The 20,598-nt window shown below is 43.5% G+C and overlaps 3 protein-coding genes across 5 annotated transcripts; 1 reads left to right on the plus strand and 2 right to left on the minus strand.

Annotated features, from left to right (window-relative positions):
- Positions 1-2,242: 2,242 nt before the first annotated feature.
- Positions 2,243-14,235, minus strand: pigq (phosphatidylinositol glycan anchor biosynthesis, class Q). Of its 3 annotated transcripts, none has more exons than XM_061224772.1 (11): positions 14,172-14,235; positions 9,457-10,211; positions 8,743-8,874; positions 8,202-8,322; positions 7,990-8,116; positions 7,321-7,474; positions 5,661-5,772; positions 4,878-4,958; positions 4,311-4,425; positions 3,709-3,770; positions 2,243-3,138 (listed from the first exon to the last, which is right to left on the minus strand). In XM_061224772.1, exons 2-11 carry the CDS (start codon positions 10,164-10,166, stop codon positions 2,983-2,985), a joined length of 1,770 nt encoding a protein of 589 aa, XP_061080756.1. In that variant the 5' UTR covers positions 10,167-10,211; positions 14,172-14,235; the 3' UTR covers positions 2,243-2,982. The 3 variants fall into 3 exon arrangements, with proteins under 3 accessions (XP_061080756.1, XP_061080755.1, XP_061080754.1); XM_061224771.1 differs by lacking the exon at positions 14,172-14,235 and adding an exon at positions 12,008-12,356; XM_061224770.1 differs by lacking the exon at positions 14,172-14,235 and adding an exon at positions 11,204-11,392.
- Positions 12,880-15,168, plus strand: eef2kmt (eukaryotic elongation factor 2 lysine methyltransferase). The gene is made up of 8 exons (XM_061224775.1): positions 12,880-13,172; positions 13,326-13,388; positions 13,495-13,575; positions 13,703-13,804; positions 13,931-14,064; positions 14,195-14,445; positions 14,754-14,903; positions 14,996-15,168. Exons 1-8 carry the CDS (start codon positions 13,047-13,049, stop codon positions 15,094-15,096), a joined length of 1,008 nt encoding a protein of 335 aa, XP_061080759.1. The 5' UTR covers positions 12,880-13,046; the 3' UTR covers positions 15,097-15,168.
- Positions 15,071-20,598, minus strand: alg1 (ALG1 chitobiosyldiphosphodolichol beta-mannosyltransferase). Its single transcript, XM_061224774.1, has 13 exons — positions 20,302-20,598; positions 19,854-19,931; positions 19,620-19,723; positions 18,928-19,076; positions 18,552-18,641; positions 18,321-18,431; positions 18,097-18,212; positions 17,755-17,793; positions 17,244-17,303; positions 16,647-16,757; positions 16,236-16,350; positions 15,968-16,043; positions 15,071-15,528 (listed from the first exon to the last, which is right to left on the minus strand). Exons 1-13 carry the CDS (start codon positions 20,582-20,584, stop codon positions 15,391-15,393), a joined length of 1,470 nt encoding a protein of 489 aa, XP_061080758.1. The 5' UTR covers positions 20,585-20,598; the 3' UTR covers positions 15,071-15,390.

Below are 20,598 nucleotides of genomic sequence, written 5' to 3' on the forward strand. Positions count from 1 at the left end.
GCAGACCTGGCTCCAGCTAAGGCCTTCCGCACACGTAGGAAGAGCGTGAAGATTGAAAACATCTCCATGTGTAAATAAGGGGCTCTGTGTACCCATCCAATTACGCATACAACCAGCTGGCAGTATTTACTGCATCACTATGCGATGCAGTTTCAGACAGAATATGAAACGCAATCAAAATAACACCATCTACCAAATAACATCATCAAATTTAAATCAAGCTCTTAATACATGGGAAAACTTATAAAGGCTATTTTTAATTAAAATAACAATGACAATTTTAGGCGGCATGGATGGTGCAGTGGGTAGCACTGCCGCCTCACAGCAAGGAGGTCCTGGGTTCGAATCCCCGTCGGCCGGGGCCTCTTTGTGCGGAGTTTGCATGTTCTCCCCGTGTCTGTGGGTACTCCGGTTTCCTCCCACATTCCAAAGACATGCAGGTTAGGCTGATTGGAGAGTCTAAATTGCCTGTAGGTATGAGTGTGTGAGTGAATGGTGTGTGTGCCCTGCGATGGACTGGCGACCTGTCCAGGGTGTATTCCTGCCTTTCGCCCAATGTATGCTGGGATTGGCTCTGGCCCCCCTGCGACCCTGTTCAGGATAAGTGGGTTCAGATAATGGATGGATGGATGACAATTTTAGCGCATGTGAAAATATAAAAATATTTAAAGTTTTATTCCTTTTCTTAGTGATTCTGCCTCAAACCCTTCAAGCTTAAGAAGATCCCTTTTCTTTTTAAGACAAAATGCAGTTGAAATGGACCAATAAAACCTCTCAACTGAAGCACCCCTTCTCACAGACTGACCCATGTTAAAAAAGTGTACTTGAGAATACCTGAAGTAGAATTATATAAACTTGATTAAATCACTTACCTTCCATTACAATCACTTAGCAGATGCTCTTATCCTAATTGATGTACAATAGTGGAGATGGAAAACATTACACTTTGGAATACAATATGGCATCACCAAGAAGGGACAGAGGCCCATTTATAATCAATGTGACATTTCAACCTAATTATTTGTATTGTAACAAAGGAAGATAACACGAGACAGATAATCCATTCATCCATACCCGGCTCTACCTATAACTTTATCCAGAAGAAAATCAAAAGAGAAACATCTTCAGGAGTCTTCAGTCTCCATTGTTACCTGCCTTTCTAAAACGATTAATACCTTTAGCTTTAAGAAACGAAACAAAAAAAATATTTAAGTCGTCTTCTGCAAAATTTGTAGGTGTGGCAAACATCCTAGTCATCATGTAAAGCTGCTTAAAAAAATAATAAAAAGCTGAGCAGACGTCATCCATTCTCTCTACTTTAGATGCAAAAAAGAATGGGTTCCGGATAGAGGCAGGATCATAATACAGAATGTACCAGAGCCAGTTGTAAATGGGTTGAGTCAGCTACACTATGGACGTTGCCAGACTAGCTCAACAGCTTCTTTTTTAGTTTTTTTTTGTAAATTTGTGACATTGCTGTGTGGATATATTCTGCAATTCTGTATACATACATGTGGTGAATCCTCGACTGCTTCATTAATTTTCCAACCAGAAGAAAGGATTGAATTAACAATGATCAACACCCCCACCCCACTCCCAGTCCAGCACCATGTGGTCCTGTGTCACAGACAACAGCTGCAAGTCCTCTAAACATAAATACATGGATAACAGAAATTCTTTTTGTTGCTTAAACTGGTGCATTCTGGTCTACAGGGTCCTCCTTCGGTGTGTCCTTCCCAGGTTTCATCACCACCTAGCCGGTCAGGTCACATTCTCTGCTGACAGCCCCAGTGTGGCTACTGACACCTCATAATTAAAACCTGTGCAGTAAACATTCTCTCACACTCTCTCACTCTCTCACTCTCTCACTCTCTCACTCTCTCACTCTCTCACTCTCTCACTCTCTCAAATAAATGAGCCATATCACCAACCCCGCCCCTCTTTAACATATCAATTCACAATGACTGAATACTACACAACAGGGCTGAACTGGCGGTTGAACTGACCTACAGTAGGCATGTACAGTTCTCCTAATGCCGGCACCAATGACTCATGGGAGTACTACACAGCATCCGGGGTTTCCACCGATTTCTCTCACATGCCGAGACACAAGTCTGTCAGTGTCAAGGAGCAAGTGTTACAATGAGCAATTCTGGAGAGCTGGCCTGTGACTGGACTGTAGCTTCATTTTGACCACTTATCTGAAAAGAAGGGTGATTTGTCATGGATCACAATACTCAAGTTTGGCACAAAAAACATTTTTATTTGAAAGTACAAACTCTTTATTGGCATAGGAAAAACAGACATCTATACTACAAATAAATACCGGACGCATCAACTATTACTTAAAATAACCAGTTTAACCTATTACATTAAAATGCCCCTTAGACATAGACAAGTAAGAAAGTAAGACTTCATTAGCAGTTTAATTTTTGGAAAAGGTTAATTATTTAAAGATTAAAATCAAATGAATAATACACACAGGTTAAAATGCCCAAATATCAATACCGAAAAATCTAAGGAATATACTTTAAAATGACCAAAATATACAACACAAAGGTGAATTACTCCCTTTCTACTGACACAATCATTTGTTATAATATGCCGTATACTCTGCGACATTAAACTAGGAACTCTGTTTTAAACAATATACTTACTATACATTCATATAAATATAAACAATTTGTAAAGATAAGACAGTGTACCCGCTTGAATCAGTGCAGGCCTGGGCTACAGCTCCCTGTGTGAGAAAACGAAATTCTCAGGCCGTACAGACCAACTGCAATGGCTGCCTGCAGTTTCCTGCTGTACCGCTGAGAGTGCGGGATGTTTTCACAGTGTCGGCTTCAGCTCAACGTGTGGTCTCATACCAAAGGTAATGGAGCGTGCTCATACCCTAAACCCACACGACTCCCACCCTGAATACTCAGCTTCCTGAACGGTGAGCTCATCTTCAGTTTTCCCTGCACGGCCCTGTTGGACTCAGTCCGTCTTCTTGGTGCTCTTGTGCTTCCAGGGGTAGACCAGCTCCCCCACAAACAGCTTCTTGCACAGGGCTACCCAAGAGTCCTTGGGGTAGCAGCTGTAGGTGGGAGTTCTGTACCACTGCAGCACAGAGCCAAACTTCAGGGGGTTAATCTGTAGACATGAGAGAGAGGCAGGAGGAAGAGGAGAGTACAAGAGAGAAGAGTGTAAGGGTGAGTGAGAGTATGACACAAAAACAGAGAGATACAAAACATGTATGAAAACAGAATGAGTGTGAGAGGAAATAAGAGGGCAAGAAAGAGTGGGGGAAACAGAGAGGGCAAGAGTTGTTCTCTATCACTACACTTGCCCACACAACACGCACTTCTTGTAAGGGCCAGGAACACAGTGCAGTGGGAAATTCACCGTTCCCACAAGCAGAGTTGTGGGTTTATTTCAAAATATGTACTAAATGAACTCTAAGCGTTAGCATAAAACAAAGTATACCATAAATGCTCATGTTTACCATGTCCTCTCACACTTACCATAACAACAATTTCCTAATTATTACAGGATATGAAATTAAGTTGATTGTTATTGGAGTAAATGATCCTCTGTGGGGTGTTCTGGCTCCAGTGTGGGGTGTAGTGGCTGTAGTGTGGAGTGTACAGGATGTAGTGTGGGGTGTACTGGCTCCAGTGTGGGGTGTAGCGGCTGTAGTGTGTGGTGAGGCAGATGCTGTACCTCCATCAATAGGTGCAGGGGTTTGCCAGGTTCCTCACACAGCACCCGGAATTTGACGCCCTCTGGAGGAAGAGAGAGGACGTGTTACAGCAGGTAAAACTGACATGCGTACAATTTACACTTCAGTCAAATGGAAGAAGCTCATAACCAAAGCCCCTGAACAAAAGTGAATTTAACACAATAAGTAAACACCACAAGAGCTGAGTGTGCACAGCTGCAATGAAACATCACCATCAAGGTCCATACCTCAACACCCGCAAAATAAGCGAGGAGTTTATTTTGTTTATTTTATAATTTTGTTACTTATTTCTTCTTAAAAGAGGGCCTGCCCTTATTTCATATTTGTTTATATTTTTTGCTTTACTGGAACAGGGAGTAAGCACAGAGGGTCAGAAGAAGAGCTCAGAGCTGTAAATTCTCAGACCGGTATGCCAGTGTGAGCCCATATGATGTGAACGTGGGCAGCCAGGGTCACACCATACGGTATGCGGTTCAAATTGAACAAAGCTGACAGGAATGACCACGACTGGCATGTGAGGTGTTGTACGGTATCTGCTACCGTTGTGGCAGTGTTGTACCAGCGTTGCGCAAACGTCGCTCACCTGCCAGTCTGTAGGGCTGGCAGATCCTCAGGCCCATGGCGAACAGGGGAAAGGAGTTGATGGAGTCCACGCTCAGGTGAATCAACCCCTGGAACAGGACCACCACCAGGCGCAGCTACAGCCGAAGAGAGCAAGGAGCTTTATTTCACAAAGCCACAAGCTTACAAGTGCTGATGGGAAAATGAGGCTTCAAGAACACTGAAAATATCTCTGGGGGAATTCTCTGGCTTTTCTCCAAAGAAATCACGCTGTTGTTTTCCCCCCATGGGCGGCAAAACCTTTAAGTTTATAAAAATCAGTGACTGACATTAAATCACATCACAGCCCCACACGCTACAAGGCTGAAAGACTCACTCATCAACACCCAATCAGTCAACCCCAATCCCAACCCCAAATCTAAATCATTGCTGGTTGAGAGTAAATTCCAGTACGGTTCACTAAACGGTATGTTACTAAGTCCAAAATGGAAAAATCCATATACAATATCATGCGGACATATCATTCCCTTTGTTTCTGTGATCAGAAATTATTTAATTATAACTCCTTTAAGCATCCAGACGGACTCACCAGAGTAAAAACGAGGTAATACAGAGCGGTCGTTGGCAGCAGGAACAGCAGGATGGTGAACAGCAAAGTTCCAATGAACAGCTGCAAGAGAAAAACAGATTACTATGACTAGAAATGATCTTGTGTCTTTCTTTTCCCCTGCTCTCAGCCTGATGCATCAGTGGGTTAACTGACTACAGCAAAGAGTGTCCTTTGGTTGCCCTGTTGTTTATAATTTTCCAATCATAGGCTAATGGGGGCAGCTAGACCAGGGGCAGCTAGACCAGGGGCAGCTAGACCAGGGGCAGCTAGACCAGGGGCAGCCAACTCTGGTCCTGGACAGCCACAGGGTCATGCTGGACTTCACTGTGAATCAATGCTTAATGATCAGCTGATAATGCCGTCACCACATCTCACCGGGTCTCCTGGCTCTAAACTGACTAGTTTTATGGTGAAAACAAAAAGCAGCAGAAAGCTCAGCTCTCTAAAGACCAGGGCTGGTAGCCAGTAGCAGCTCTCTCAGGACCGGGGCTGGTGGCCTGTAGCAGCTCTATCATGACCGGGGCTGGTAGCCTGCAGTAGCTAGGTCAGGACCAGGGCTGGTAGCCTGTAGCAGCTCTCTCAGGACTACAGTTAATAGCCTGTAACAGCTCTCTCAGGACTACAGTTAATAGCCTGTAGCAGCTCTCTCAGGACTACAGTTAATAGCCTGTAGCAGCTCTCTCAGGACCACAGTTAATAGCCTTTAGCAGCTCTCTCAGGACCGGGGCTGGGTCCCCTGCCCGGGTCTTCGGTGAGGCTCACCTGGTCCACGTCGTAGGAGCAGGAGTCCACGCGTTGCCGTAGGACGTTCCACTTCTTCCCCCGGAACAGGCGCCAGAGAGAGGACAGGCCGTAGATCTTCAGACAGTACAGCCTGTCAAAGCACATGGGCACACAATGCCAATTTCACACTCGCTTTCTATGAAGGACATTCTGAGGACCCTACACACAGAATACACATTTGATACGACTGACATTGTCAGAATCATGAGGGAAAATGAATGGCAGAGCTCCATGTCATACATTAGTCATAGTAAATATATTTAATAAGTATTAATACCATCATCACTCAACCAGTCCTATGATCACTCACATTTGAGTTAAGTAAATGGCAATGGCAACCAGCCAGCGAATGTTATTGGTATTCACAGTGAGAATGGGTGCACTGAGAAATCACCATGTTGTAAAAGAGTGGAAATGTATAATCGCCTGACTATTATCCCTCTGGTTTTCCAAATGCCTACAACCCGACAGTTAGATAATAACACCGGAGGTCACTGCTGGAAAAATACCTTTTATTACATTACATTAATGGCATTTTATCATAGTCTGTTCCTAGCTTGGAACCAATTCATTTCACTGCAGCCTATTGTCTAGGAGGTTCCGGATGCTGGTAGAAGCATCCGGATTCACTTTTGTTCACCTGACTAGGCACAAATACAGGGCACTGCCTCGATGGATGCATTATTTCTAATAAATATGCAATGAGACTGATAGCAAGAGTTCCTCAGGAAGGAATCTGGCAAAATCTACTCAACCTCATGCCTGGAGGAACACAGTGCCAGCACAGCGACCCAACCCTGGTCTTCGGGAAGGGTCTTCAAGTCACTTAAACGTTAGATAAACTTTTTGTGCGAGGCCTTCAGTCCAGTGGGAGTGAAAATGGCCATCTTGAGTTTACGGAATACTTCCATCCTCAGAAGGGCTGTGCATATCGACCGTCCCTGGAGGGCTAGTTTCTCACCAACATGTCCAACGACTTAATTAGCTGTTCACATTTACACCCGTTACAAAATGGATGGATCCCAAAATACACCACAGAAAATTGTTTCTTGAATATAAATGGCCCTATCGCATTATTAAAATATGATGTCTAATTTACATTCAAAAATGATTAGGCTGTCAAGTAGATTAGAGCACAGTGCAGAAATAAGGGAACACGTTTCTAGAGTAAAATGAGTTTGACAGCACTGAACTGGAATACGGTCTCTTTGCATAAACAAAGGCAAAAGAACTAAGGATAGAGGTCTGTGAAATCGGGCATGATGGCACCACAACCACTTCCTTTCCACACAGCCACCGTAAACATTGCCATTGCACAATACTGTAAAAGTCAAGATGAGGGCAGTGAACGAATGGCTTCAGCCAAAATGGGGCCCCCTGGTGACAGAGGCTAAGCACAGCATGCAGGATGGGAAATTAACAGCAGCCACCAGCCAAATGCTGGTGAATTGCCACCTATTACTGAGAGGTCCTGTTCTATTCCAAATAACTCTAGTTGGCTGGTCAAGCAGCCACAAAGGCCAATGGATGAAAATGTTTGTTTCCTACCTTGTTGGCCTAACAGGTCACACTGAACACAAGAGACATGGACAGGCAAAACTGCGCACAAGGGATACTCCCAGTGAGAAAACTCGCTCACCTGGCTCCGTACACGTAGAAGCAGTAGATGTGGAAGGTGAGCAGGGCTACGATGTCCGACAGCACAGAGAGGGCAAAGGTCAACCCCAGGCATGCACAGAGACCCACGTACCACAGGATCATCTCAATGAAGGGAGACATCAGGTGGATGTAGCCTAAACGGGGTACACACACGATGCAGTCAATCCCTTTATCCATTCTGGGGGGTTAGTGGTGCATGTGTGTGTGTGTGTGTGTGTGTGTGTGAGTATAAACTGACAGTTTTAATTTGTTCTGCTGAAACAAAAACAATATGCTAATGGGGGCCTATAACAATAATTTTCAGTGACTACCACCCACCCAATATTTTTTCATTAATACAAAAAACAGATGTTTTTTTCTGTACTACAAAAAGTAGAAACTGAAAAGCATGGAACCAAATCCTTTATGAACTTAAATATAAAAGCGTGCCATGTTAAACTGAATGCCTAGCCTATCCTTTTTAGTGCTCAGTTAGTGTTATAAAGGACAATACTGAGACAATGGATGTACCATGAACATACATCAGTTATACACAGCCCTGGTTACCAAACCGAAACTACTGCAAAGTGATGCAGCGAGCACAGAAAGAAGGCAGAGGCTGACCATCTGGTTAGTCTATAGAATCTGTGGTCCTGTAGAACACACTCACTGATCCACAGATGGATGTGGTAGAGGAAGAATCGCCCAAGCACTTCATCCAGAGCTCTGTTTATCTTAAGCCCAGCTGGCGCTCCCATCAGCCACTTCAGCAGCTCCTGGAGCTCCTGGGCGACATGCTGCAACATGGGAGAATGAGTCAACAAACACGGCGGCAGCCGCGCATGCAGTCTCCAGCATTACCGTACACAGGCTAACACTCACATCAGCCACGGGCACCAGCGTGTTAGCGAGGAGGCTAATCCGGTTCTCCTGATAGAGCCAGGAGATGAGGAGCAGGCCCAGAGCCACGTCCACAAAGAAGGACACAAAGATGTTGGCCTTTCTGCAGGGAAAGAGATGGTCCACAATTCACTGCTCTGCTACAGGCTGACACTATTATAACACGTGTTACCCTCTCTTCATCCATTAGACTCAAACTACGTTTTTTTATTTTATTTCATACTGATTAGTAAGTTGAAGTTATGCGTCTACTTTCTTATTTGACTTGCTTGAGGAGTGGCTGAGTCTGATAAGCTTTTGTTAAATATTTCCAGTGTCATTGCCTACTCTGGTCTGGTGCTTGTAATTATCCTCGTTATGTGTACTCTGTAGTATGCCATGATGGTCCCAGGACAGGAACATGGCGTTTAACAGAGCAGTAAGCAAAACAGAACAGTACTCACAAATGAAAGGACACACTGAATCCTAAGTGCTTCATTTGTGAATTCAGAACACGGAGCACTCTGGACCCAAAAGGCTGTACCTCATGAACTCTGCGTGGCCCAAAGCTTTTTTGGGAGAGCTCACGGTCTGAAGGTGCTCTGTCCTGTAGCTCAGCTGCACACAGGTGGACAACTTACTGGACACAAAACGCACCGGCTGTAGGTTCAGGAGCCTGTGGGGGGGGAGAAAAGAGGAGTTTTCAAAAATAAGGAAGGCACTAAATCATTCTAAGGAATGCTTACAAAGTGAGTTGTTTACAAAGGCAGCTCCCTTAAAAAACACACCAGCAGTTTGCCATGCGGACATTAAAAACATTTATCATATACATACACATACACATATATCATAAGCACAAGAGGAGAATTTTGAAGAACACATCTTAATTAGCAACAACACAATCATGCTTTCCAGTGTAAACTTTGAAAAAAATTTAAAAACACTGTTGAAGAAAGTAGCGTTTCGATAAACTGTGTTCCGAGTGCTGTGTAATAACAGGCCTTCTAAAAAAAAAAAAAAAAGTCTGGCAGAGTTCTAATTAGCTGTGCCATGAGATGCCGTACCTTTTACTATCATTTAAATCTTTAAAAAGGAAGAAATGTATCCATCAGAATGTTTTCCTCTGTGTCCTACACTATGTTGAAGCTACTGTAATACTCCACAGTGTAATAATACAGTAGAGACAGGCAGGGTAATAACCCACACTGTTGAGCGAGCAGGGTTCTGGGCGGTCCATTTCCGCAGATGTGCGTCTCACCTGATGCCACAGAGCCAGGTCCAGAGAGAGAGCAGCCAGGTGAGCAGGAGGCAGAGGGGGACCGAGGCCTGCTTGGCCAGCTCCACGATGATGCTGCCCTCCCGGCCCTCCGACTGCCAGTGCGTCAGCTTCAGGGGCCCGTCGTCGTACTTGTCAGTGTGGAAGAGCGGCTGGCTCTGCGCCACCGTCGAGAAAACCAGGCGAAGCTCCGACGGCCCCGCCCCGGTCACAGTGGCCCCGGCCCCGGCCCCGGCCTCGAGCGTGTGGAGCTGGGACAGCATGACCTTGCGCTGGTCGTAGTGGATGAAGATGACCCTTCCCCCATCTCCGTTTTCACCGTTGCATTTGTCGCCCTCATCTCCAAGAAGCGTGCCCTCCCTCTGGACCACGTGGCAGGTGAAGCCCCTCTGGCCCATCTCCCGGCTGAGCTGCAGCCAGCGGCCCTGGGGGAAGATGGTGCTCAGGTCCTTCAGGAAGCTCTCCATCCCCTCCTGCCCGTCCTTAGGCATACTCCAGGAGCCCAGCACGGCGAGCTCCACTCGGCTCTCATTCTGCAGCTGGCTCAGGTACCTCTTCACCTGTCCCGGGATGAAGGGGTAGTGGACAACAGCCAGGACCACGGCCGAGTCCTGACCCGGGAGCCAGTGGCCAATGAGGAGGCCGCTGTCTGCCATGTTGCAGCATTGGGGAAAGAAAATCTTCAGCACCATGGCGCCAGGTCACAGATCACACTGGATGATACTGTAACAACTAACCTGCAAGGAGAGGACATGCTTTTAGCTGCAAAATAAAATTCACAACTTATTACAACACCAACTTAGCAGCACATGTGCTGTGGAGCTAGTATTAAGTTAAAATAAAAAGTTTTTCAGATGTTCACAATTTTTTGCTTTGGTGTTTTAATTAGCTAGGTCAGCCATCTAGATAGCCTTCGAGTGTTGGGTACATGTTATCTCGACAACATTCAGAAATGCCCTTGCTCAAAGTTAAATAAAGTCGATGTGGATTAAAAAAATTAAAAATCAAACAAATGCCAAAATTACAACTGTAAAAACTGACGTAGAAAAAGAGAATAGTACACCAGTTTTCCCAAACAGAAGAAAAATCATACATCTATTAATTTGATTCGTCACGGATACAACGGGCGCTGGGAGTTAATCAGCTAAGTTATTAAACTAGGCCTCAATTGTCCTCTTGTCCTTCAAATATTGAACCTTGCATGCGTTTCCATGGGAACCGCAGGCCCCGGGGGAACACAAAAATGGATTTTGCCCTCTTGCTAACTGTAGCGCGTTAGCTGCGTAAAGTACTGTAGTTAGGTTAAAGTTACCGTAATTATTTATGTTTATGCTTTTAGCTATTCCAAGTTAGCTAGCCTGTTACCTACCTAGCTAGCTAGCTAGCTAGATAGTATACCGTATACTATACGATGTCGCCTACAACAGTGATGTTAGCCTACAAACTGATCTAAATGCCATTGTTTCCTAGACATTACTTAGCTAGTTCCCAAAAACTATTTTTTGTTAAGTTAGCTAGGTAACATTAGCTGTTCGTAACTAGAAACGATGGTCACATGTAACGTTAATTCAACTGTTAACGTAACGAAATTGCAAAAGCAAAGAGGTCATACATTTTCTAACAAACTGTTAGCGACCTAACGTTAACTACCTATCCAGTATCATTCACACCGAAGTAAACTGTTCTGTTTAGATAGCGTTTTTGCGAGGAACAAATGTTTTAACCTTACCACTGATCATTTCATTGTTAGCTAGTTTCAAAGTCTTGACTGGGGTTGACACTACCGAAATCCTTCACTCATAAAAGCCGAATGCATACCACATCATTATGACCCAAGTAGCTATCCATCAGTACTGCTAACTTAGCTAGCTACCGGTGTAGCCGACATCGTTGTAGGCCGTTTTTAACTCGCGGTTCGTCATTGAAACCATTCCGACTTGTGCATGCTCCGCAAGGTTAGTTCTTGGAATTAATCAATTCCACTGGTTTTCGTTTTTTCCATAATGGAGTCAGGCGTAACCAAAATTATACGGTTATGTTTGGTATTACACTTAAATAACATTAAGATATTTAGCAAACGGTCCAGAGCGATTTACACAGCTCAGCGCTACATTATTTTCCATACGAAATCATTTTATACTACTGGATATTTATTGAAACAATTGACAATAGTAACTTGGTCAGGGGCAACGTCATTCCTACCTAGAAATAAAACCAAGAAACTAAAAGTTGCGAGCCCAGCTCCACAACTGTTGTGCTGCACTGCCATTCTATATGATCATTCATAATATTTTCAAGACTAAGTTAACCAAATAAGTGGCAACCTCTTGGTGTTGTGTGAGCATGGGCTATATACTCTACCTACCCATGACTTGCTACAAGGCATACCTACCATCCCAGTAATCTTTCCTTTAAAAAAACTTATGTTGTAAGTAAGTCTGAGATGTGGTTTTCCCTACGTTAATGGCACACTGAACTGAATTCATACAGTATGGAAAAAATACTTAAAGAAAATGTTGTGATAATTACTCACCCACGGTGTTCGGTGCTGTATTGCTTAAGGTGCACAGTGTGAAGATGCAAAGTGTTGAAGACCATCTCTGTCTAGTATGTCATTGCAAGAAAAGGGCGGGCTGGCCAATAGCCAGCATAAGGAACCAGATAACAGTGCACCATTGTCATTGTGATAAAGAATGTTTAGTCAGTTAATTAAGGACTCAACCCAGGATTATTTCTCATAGCATGAAGAACAGAAAATAAATCATCATCAGAAGTCATCCAGTCACAATAGAAATCATCATCCTAAGTCATAGGCAGTTTGATATTAAGTCTTTGAGCCACGATTTCCAGCTAACATGTGAGCCACAACATCCTAACCCTTTTCTAACTGATGTTTTTTGAGCTGTCGGTTTCAGCAACTGATAAGACATGGGTGTAGCCCTTTAAAAAGTGGACTTGGCTAGCTACTAACTGCATAGTGTAAAGATACAGCACTGAGTAAGTGGAGTCAGGAAAAGCAGTATGTTGGCATCCAAGTGCAAGACTTACTTTTGTTGGTGGCATTTCCATGCTGTACACATATTTTCCTGAGTGTATTTAAAATTCTAATTCCACACTGATCAACAGATTTATACCTATGCACTTACCTTCTAATGATTATCTCGATTAGTACACTTTTTATGACATGTGAATTGATGAGGTGTATGTAAAACATAAAAAAGGCCATCCCATTGATATTGGGGTGCATAATACTAAGTTAGTTATCAGGGATGTTTCCCCTCAGTTTGAGTTTAAGACTGATGTATGTGGTTCTACTAAGAGTACTGTGGAACTGAAAACAAAATGTACTGCACTGGAGTCCTTCAGGGATAGAATTGCGTTGCATCGACATAATACTACATTTACCAAGAAACACCAGGAAGCAGAAGTGGATTATGGGAGGACGAAAATGAATCTGAATACAACACATGGCTGTAGTTTTAAATGTAATGTTTTCGTGTACAAGATCAAGCTTTAATTGTATCGTAAATGATTTCATTGCAGATTAATGAAATTACTGTGGAATTTAAATCATGAATATTTCAAATGATAAAATTGGCGAGGATGACAAGAGGAGCGTAAGAGACAGCCAAGATATGATACTAACTTTCCAAGTCTCCTTCTTCGCAATGTGTCGCTTGTCTTCGTTTCCGTGGAGTGTGAGTAGCTACAATAATAGTACACGTTACGTATAACTATAATATGAAAACTGTATAACAGTAGATAACTGATAACTGTAGTCAAGAAAAACAGTCATCTGTGATCTGCCATTTTTGTGAACGATGTCTGAAATGTTGTATTTTGCTTCCTAGACCCTTGAAATGAAATTGCAATGCAACGATTCCTCCGATATTATCCTTGAAATTCTGAAGAAGGTAGTGGCCTATATTATTTCCTTATTTTCACATCGAGTTCAGCCAATAAAGCGTCTGAATTGCGTGTTGATTTAAACGGCCTCGATTCGTGTCTTCTCTTTCACAGACATGTCTTCATTCAATATGTCGAAAGACTCCCCCATCTGTTAAGTACAGACGTATCTTCCTCTCCGAATTGATTAAAAGGGTGAGTAACTTGGAACACGAATGCGTTTTTCTTTTATTGAGAATGTAATTGGTTATATCACATTTGTGTATACTTGGTATTAAAAGATTATTTAGTTGAAGAGTTTAAAACGGACCATTCTCTTTAGCATGAAGCCACAACAGCCGAACCGCTGGATGACCTGTACGATGCTTTAGGCGAAGTTGTGGGTGCAGAAGAAGAACCGGTGTGCTACAAAAGCTACTTACTGGTACTTAACTCAGATCTATAATAGCTGCACCTCTCAACATTGCAGCTAAATCTTATCTTCAGTCTGCACGGTTTGCACATTTTACAAAACCTCAGTACACACCACTGATCCTTTCGCTCTCTCCAGCCCTCGGGAGATGCTGTCAGCCTTTCGGAAAGCATGGCCCTCATCTCTGAGGGAACCACGGGCTTGGTGACGTGGGAGGCCGCGCTCTTTATGGCAGAATGGGCTCTGGAGAACCCGCAAATCTTCGCAGACAGGTATCACTTTAAAGACTGATTATATTGTGTTTTGATTTGTAATCAGTCTGATGAATATATTTATTGATAAAATTATGCTGTGTTTAAAGATGTGCAAAGTGTATTACCTCAAGTCTCCCCACCCCCCTAGGACTGTGCTGGAACTGGGCAGCGGGGTGGGGCTGACGGGCGTGGCTGTGTGTCGGTCCTGCGCCCCGCGTCGGTATGTGTTCAGTGACTGCCACCCCAGTGTGCTGCAGCAGCTGCGGAACAATGCACGGCTCAACGGGCTGCAGGTCGGCAGCGGCCCTCATGCGACCGTTACTGTGGAGGAGCTCGACTGGGCTGCTGTCACAGTGAAGCAGATGCGGGAACTTAGTTTTGACACGGTTATCGCTTCAGGTGCGTCGGTACAGGGGACAGTCTTCTGCATCTGCTCTTTTTGCTATTCATTTTTTAGGCTACAGATTGGGGTTTTTGGGAAAGGCTGCAATATTACATGTGCCAATGGGAATAGTAGTCCACAGCCAGTGGAGTGGAGCTGCTAGAAGCACTTTTGCTGAATATTGACTAGTCAATCTCACCATTCACTGTCTCATTTCAGATGTTTTTCCCAGGCTAAGGCATTGTCCTTAGTGATGCTTGAATAACAATATATTTGTACAATGAATATGTGTTAAAATGAGGTCTGCTTTTTCCTTTTGGCACAGATGTGGTATATGACCCTGAAATCATTAGCTGTCTGGTGGGGCTGCTGTCCAAGATATTGAATTGCACAGTCAAAGGCAGCTGTGCCAATGTCTACATTTCCTCCACCATACGGAATCCAGACACCTACAGCTGCTTCAAGACCCAACTCGGTTAGTACCAAATAGTGCCTTTCTCTCAGACTAAAGTTAACAGACCGCAGATTAATTGGAACCTGGTGTCTTTTTCTCTGCTTCCTCTACAGAAAGTTCTGGAATCAAACACCAGGTCATCAATGATCCTGTCAAGCCAATCTTCCCTTATAACAGGAATACCTCCATTGAGATAATTAAATTGTATTTATAAAAGCATAATGATTATGCAACACAGTGCTTTATAATAAAGTATTTACAGTTATAGTGCATTGGTATACATACATTCAAGCTTCAGTTTCCTCTGTGTTTCAGTATTGCTGGAATGTACAGAAAAGACAAACCAAGTCAGAAGCTCCTATGAGGGTGTTTTACAGACGCATGGTACGGTCAACTTTCCCTGGGTTGTAATGTCCGGTTAAACCTTCCCCTAGTTGCCTTTTTGAACGTACAGTTCAGTTTGAAGGGTGTTGTTTGTGATATCTGAGTTTTGTTTGGGCGGGTGTGGTCAGCTGCCATCGGAGCCCAGCAGAGGGAGTACAGTGCTGTCCCAGCTCTCGTCCCATCGCAGCTGCTCATTGGTCCTCAGGTTCCTCCGGAAACGAGCCAGCCTCCCCTCTGATCCCGGGAAGTCTGACAGAAGTGTCTAGTAGAGAAAAAATGTTTTACTCTTAAAACTACTGGAAATTTACGACAATAGTTTAACACCAATGATCCATTTCTAGGAATTTATCCTTGCACCTAAGAACCGGTGGCAATATATTACAAATATGTGTGATAGTTACATTACCAACACTAAACCCATTTCTCATGTACAGGGCTGAGGGAAATATGTTCAAAACATTTAATCTCTCAGGGACTGCAGAGGAACGGCTACCTCTCAAAAACAGTTGGCTACAAACTGTGTCATGACAGCAAACAGCCAATAGAGATTAATGTAATGGTAAACCACTTGGACCATTACCAGACTTGGTATTATTGGTCAGATACCATGGACTTTGGACGCAGAACTTCTGAGCCTTGGCTTCACCTGCTAAGGAAGGCTGGTCGGTCCATTTTTAATGACATAAGTAACTTTCTCCTACCTTCAGCTGTTCGGCTAGCTCCTGGGAATCCTTGAATATCAGCCCATTCTCCTCATGTTTCACCAGCTCATGCAAACTGAGGAGAAGACCATGGGATTGCTATTAATGCTTCCAAGGTTGTCAAAGGCATTGCTTAGTTCAATGTACAGATAAAATCTCAAGACCCAGCCATTTAAATGTTCATAGAGCAAAAAACCCACACAATTGTTCAATGAACAGCGCAATACAGCCCCCTGGTGGCCATGCTTCACCATGCACCCAAGCTCACCATTGGAAGTGTATGGCACAGACTGGCAGGCAGCAGCCGAACATGTCCACCACCTTCATGGGCAGATCCAGGCCACTGGAGGACTTGTGCAGGCAGACTCCAAGATCAGCTGATCCTGGGAGCAGGAATGAGATGTGGCAGTGTCAGGGCAAATGAGCATTTTCCTTCTTCTGTCAATGCTCTACAGTTTATTTGAATGTTATTGGATAAAAGAGGAAACGTGATAATGGCTTTAAAAAGTACCCTGAAATCTAAAACTAACAGCACAGTGATTCAGCCAATGCTTGCACTCACAATCACACATTTTCCCCTCTGCCTTCATCAAGCAGGGAGCACTCGCTTGTTATTATTACAAGGTTTTTCTCTTCTTTCTGAAACATGTAACTGAATGCATTGTTTGCATGCACCTACCTAGCAGGATGGGATAATCCTCAGCTTCCAGCCAAGGTGTGCAGAACTGTACGTGTTTGAGCTGCAGTTTGTCAATCAGTGCTTTGTAGTACTCCTTCTGTGGGCCTTTACCTACAACACAGGGAGAAACACCAATAACTAAATGCAGTGTGCTCATAGGAATCACTGGGTGGCTCATTTGGTGAAAACAAGGAGCTGTGGACATCATGTATTCCAGAAGAGACCAATGGATGTGTACATTCATCCAAATTCCTCCAGTTAGTTTTGTGTATGAATATGGCTGTGGTTGCAGACATTAGGCCATTCCAAATTAGGGGTGAGAATTGGACATAACCAGCCCCGTCTTGTGTGAAATTTTTTGAAAAACAAAGAACTTTTTTAATGGCAACACCTCATTTCAACATGTTTTTATGTCAAAATCCACACTTTTCAAAGGCGGTGCATTCATATCTAAAATGCATGAACATAACACAAAGAAAATGTATTGATTAATTAGTACCCTATCCATGTTTGCATTGTGGCCAACTTAACATAATTTCACAGAACGTGGTCTTTCAGCAGTCAGACAGAACACAGATCTGGACTGTGACGGTGTACCTGTGATGACGCAGACCAGTGAAGGTAATGTGGCCCCATCCTCAACAAACCTTTCATATTCTGTAAAGAGAACGCAGTCAAAAGGAGCAACGAACACGGGTGATCAACCATGAGGACCATTGAGGTAAACCGCACAATCTTTCCATTTGGTAACTTTGAACTACTAAAAACCAGGCCAGGATACAATTACCGTAACTTTCCAGATAAATACATACAAGTGTTCACTTCCAGATAAATGCATAAAGGTGTTGGTTTTTCTTTCACAAAATTAGATTGGGGTTTGACTGCTCAACCTTAATTTCCTTAATTTCAGTTACCACTCAGTGTAAGGAACTAACTAACACTCGCAACACTTGCTAGTCAGAGCGAGGGAAAAATGTTGACTGAATCAAAGGCATAATTTGCCATGGCTTTACACCAGTAACCAATTATTCACTTGTATAGATCCAGCTTATAGCCGGGGCATTCTTACACAGTTCCTGAGTTGCAACCGAAACATTGACAGCCATACCCTCTAATGCTTTCAGCAGAATGGAGAAATCCTCATCCTCTGTAAAGCCAGAAAGAGAAAGAGTTGGAACAGATCCATAACGCAACTGTTTCAATACATTACATTTTTATGTATAAGATACATGAGTCTACACATGTTTCTGTTAGATTTGTATAATTTTATTTCTGAAAATCCGAAATGTACTGGGTGTACTTGTATAGCTGTCATAATGTTTAATAAATCACATGTCGATCTGACATACCAACTTCTCACAAGCTGGAATAACAAACTGAGCCAACTGAGAGCCCACCAGTGCGGTTATATTCTGGGTCCTGGTCTCAGAAGGGGGGGGTTGGTACTGACCGGTCCAGCTGGTGCTGCTTAGGAGCAGGGCGGGGCGTCCGTCAGTGAGGGTCACAGTGCCTCCATCCCGCTCTGTGAACGCGGTCCTCTCTACCCCTTCGCTGTGGGTCTCATCCCTGCACAGGGACACAACTGTCACCACAGCGCCACCTGTCTAACAGGAGGACCTCATAATCCCCCATGTCATGCTCAGACCTTGACCTTAGAGTAGAACTTTGACCCACGGTGACTTAAACGGAGAATAGAGATCCCTCATTTTCATGAACAGACTGTGCCGGGTCTCCAATGAGGCCTCCTTAAACATCAGGGGGGGCTTGTCGTACAGTGTCGTCGCCCTGAAAAAGAGGAGCAGGGCTGCGTTGGACATCGTCTATGACGTATATTCCAGTTAACTCTTGTGATTTATTTTGACATTTAGAAATATTTATAGTATTTGTTATGTGTTGGAAACTCACTTTATACTCCAGTTTCTCTGTAGATCTTCCTTCATAGCATGCGTGACACAGAGGTTGTGATGAGAAAAAACACCAAAAAACTTCTCATACCTGGTAAGAGAGAATCATTAATAAATAAGAGTTTCTTGTGCATTCCTGACAGGGTTATTCAACAAGGGACCACAGGTGTATATCAACCGTCTAAACTGTCCAGTGATTAAGACAGGCTGTAATGTACCACTGCATTCGTGCCGAACCTGAATGAAACACTTGCTTACATAACCAACATCGTTCTGCTTTGACCCAGATACTTCACAGTCCAGCTTAACCTAGTTTTAAAGCCCTAATTCACAGCATAGGCATCACTGCAAGGTAACTTAAAGGTAAATGTACTGACCATTTGGCAACTCGGACGATGAGGTGCTTCTCCCCGTGAGTTAGTGCCATGATGGTGTAGCCGTAGTTGTGCCAGTCAATGATGAACTTGCTGCCTCGTAGCAAACACACCAACCACGTCACTGCGATACCAGGCAAACCAGGGGGATTCTAGAGTAGAATGTGATAAGGGCATTTACACATCTATTCAATCCTCTGATTAATCATACCTGTCACAGCTATGACAGGTCAGTGCCCCACTGGGACATGTTCAGAAGTATTAATGTGTTACACCACCTTCCACAGATGCTCACATTAACCAAGCAAACATTAAATTGGGTTTAGAAATAAAACATTTGTGAGCCTGTATTATTACTGGTTTATTCTGTGCCATGCAAAACACGTCTTTATTTGGGATTAGTCAATTTTGGGTAGCCCAAAGAGAGAGCCAAGGGGAACACCAAATGTTATAATATATATAATGTTAAACTAGGGAAGGGATGCCAATCTGCAGTCCTAGAGAGCTATTGTTGCTGCAGGCTTTCAATGCATTTAAGCACAAACCTTGTTTCCAATGCCTAAATGGCTGCTGATTCAAAGGAAACTGCAAAATCCCAGAGGCACTGGCACTCTCTAGAGCTGGAGGTGGACACCCCAGAACTAGGGTTGAGGGCTAATTTCCATCCTACAACTATATTCAGACAGCATGATTACCTGCTTCAGAACATAAGAGGGCGCATCGATCTTCACCAGCACATAGAAAAGTTGCAGTGATTGTAAAATCACCTTGGTGACATATCTGAGGATTTTTGGGCCAGCTGCAAACACCAAAAGAAAACATAAAAATGATGTGTCCTTTCAACAGCAAATACAATAATACTTAGAAAGTAGAAAACAACCTGTGTTTCTTGGCGTATGTGGGTACGATTCAGAATTCTTTGCCGTTACCTGTAAGCCCTTTCAATTCTGAAATTGGAATAATCTTTATTCTTTCATTTCCAAGAACATCTTGGTGGGGCTTTGTGCCTGAAAGTAAATATATAGTTTCAGATGAAGGTTAACATGTAAAATATCATATCACATTAGAGCAAATGCCATTCACCTTTAACAAGGCATAATAACAAGGCATATCTAATGGTACATATCAATATAATGTAAAATGTTATAACAACATTTCATGAAAATGCAAAGATGGACTCTAAACCACTTATAACATTCGCTCTAATGCTTTTGGGATACATGTGTTCACGGTTTCCCAAGTGACAGCTTCTCTGCTAATGACATTTCACAAGGCTATTTATCTAGCGCCAGAGGAGTGCATCTGGCGATCTGAATGAGCCGAAATACCACGTGTACATTTCGGCACAGAGAGCGAAATCGGACTTTAATAATTTACCAAGGAAGCCAACAAATGAAACGTTGTATCCGTGTTTGCTGAGGGAGATGGCGTGATACTGCATGCGAGGACTTCGTCCAATATCTCCCAACACCAAGACGCACACATTGCGGTTTGGGAGCCCGTTACTTGCCCGCAACCTCCTTGCTAGCAGGAGCACGCATGCAACAGCGAAGCCCGGGAAAGCAGAGTAAATTAATCCATACTGCCTGAAATACAAACTGCTTATACAACCTGCTATCAGTAACAAAACTACAATCACAGAGGAGTTCATGTCCGCCATGATTGTTTTCCGGT

Source organism: Conger conger, chromosome 16 (assembly GCF_963514075.1).
Source record: "Conger conger chromosome 16, fConCon1.1, whole genome shotgun sequence".
Taxonomy (NCBI): Eukaryota; Metazoa; Chordata; class Actinopteri; order Anguilliformes; family Congridae; genus Conger; species Conger conger.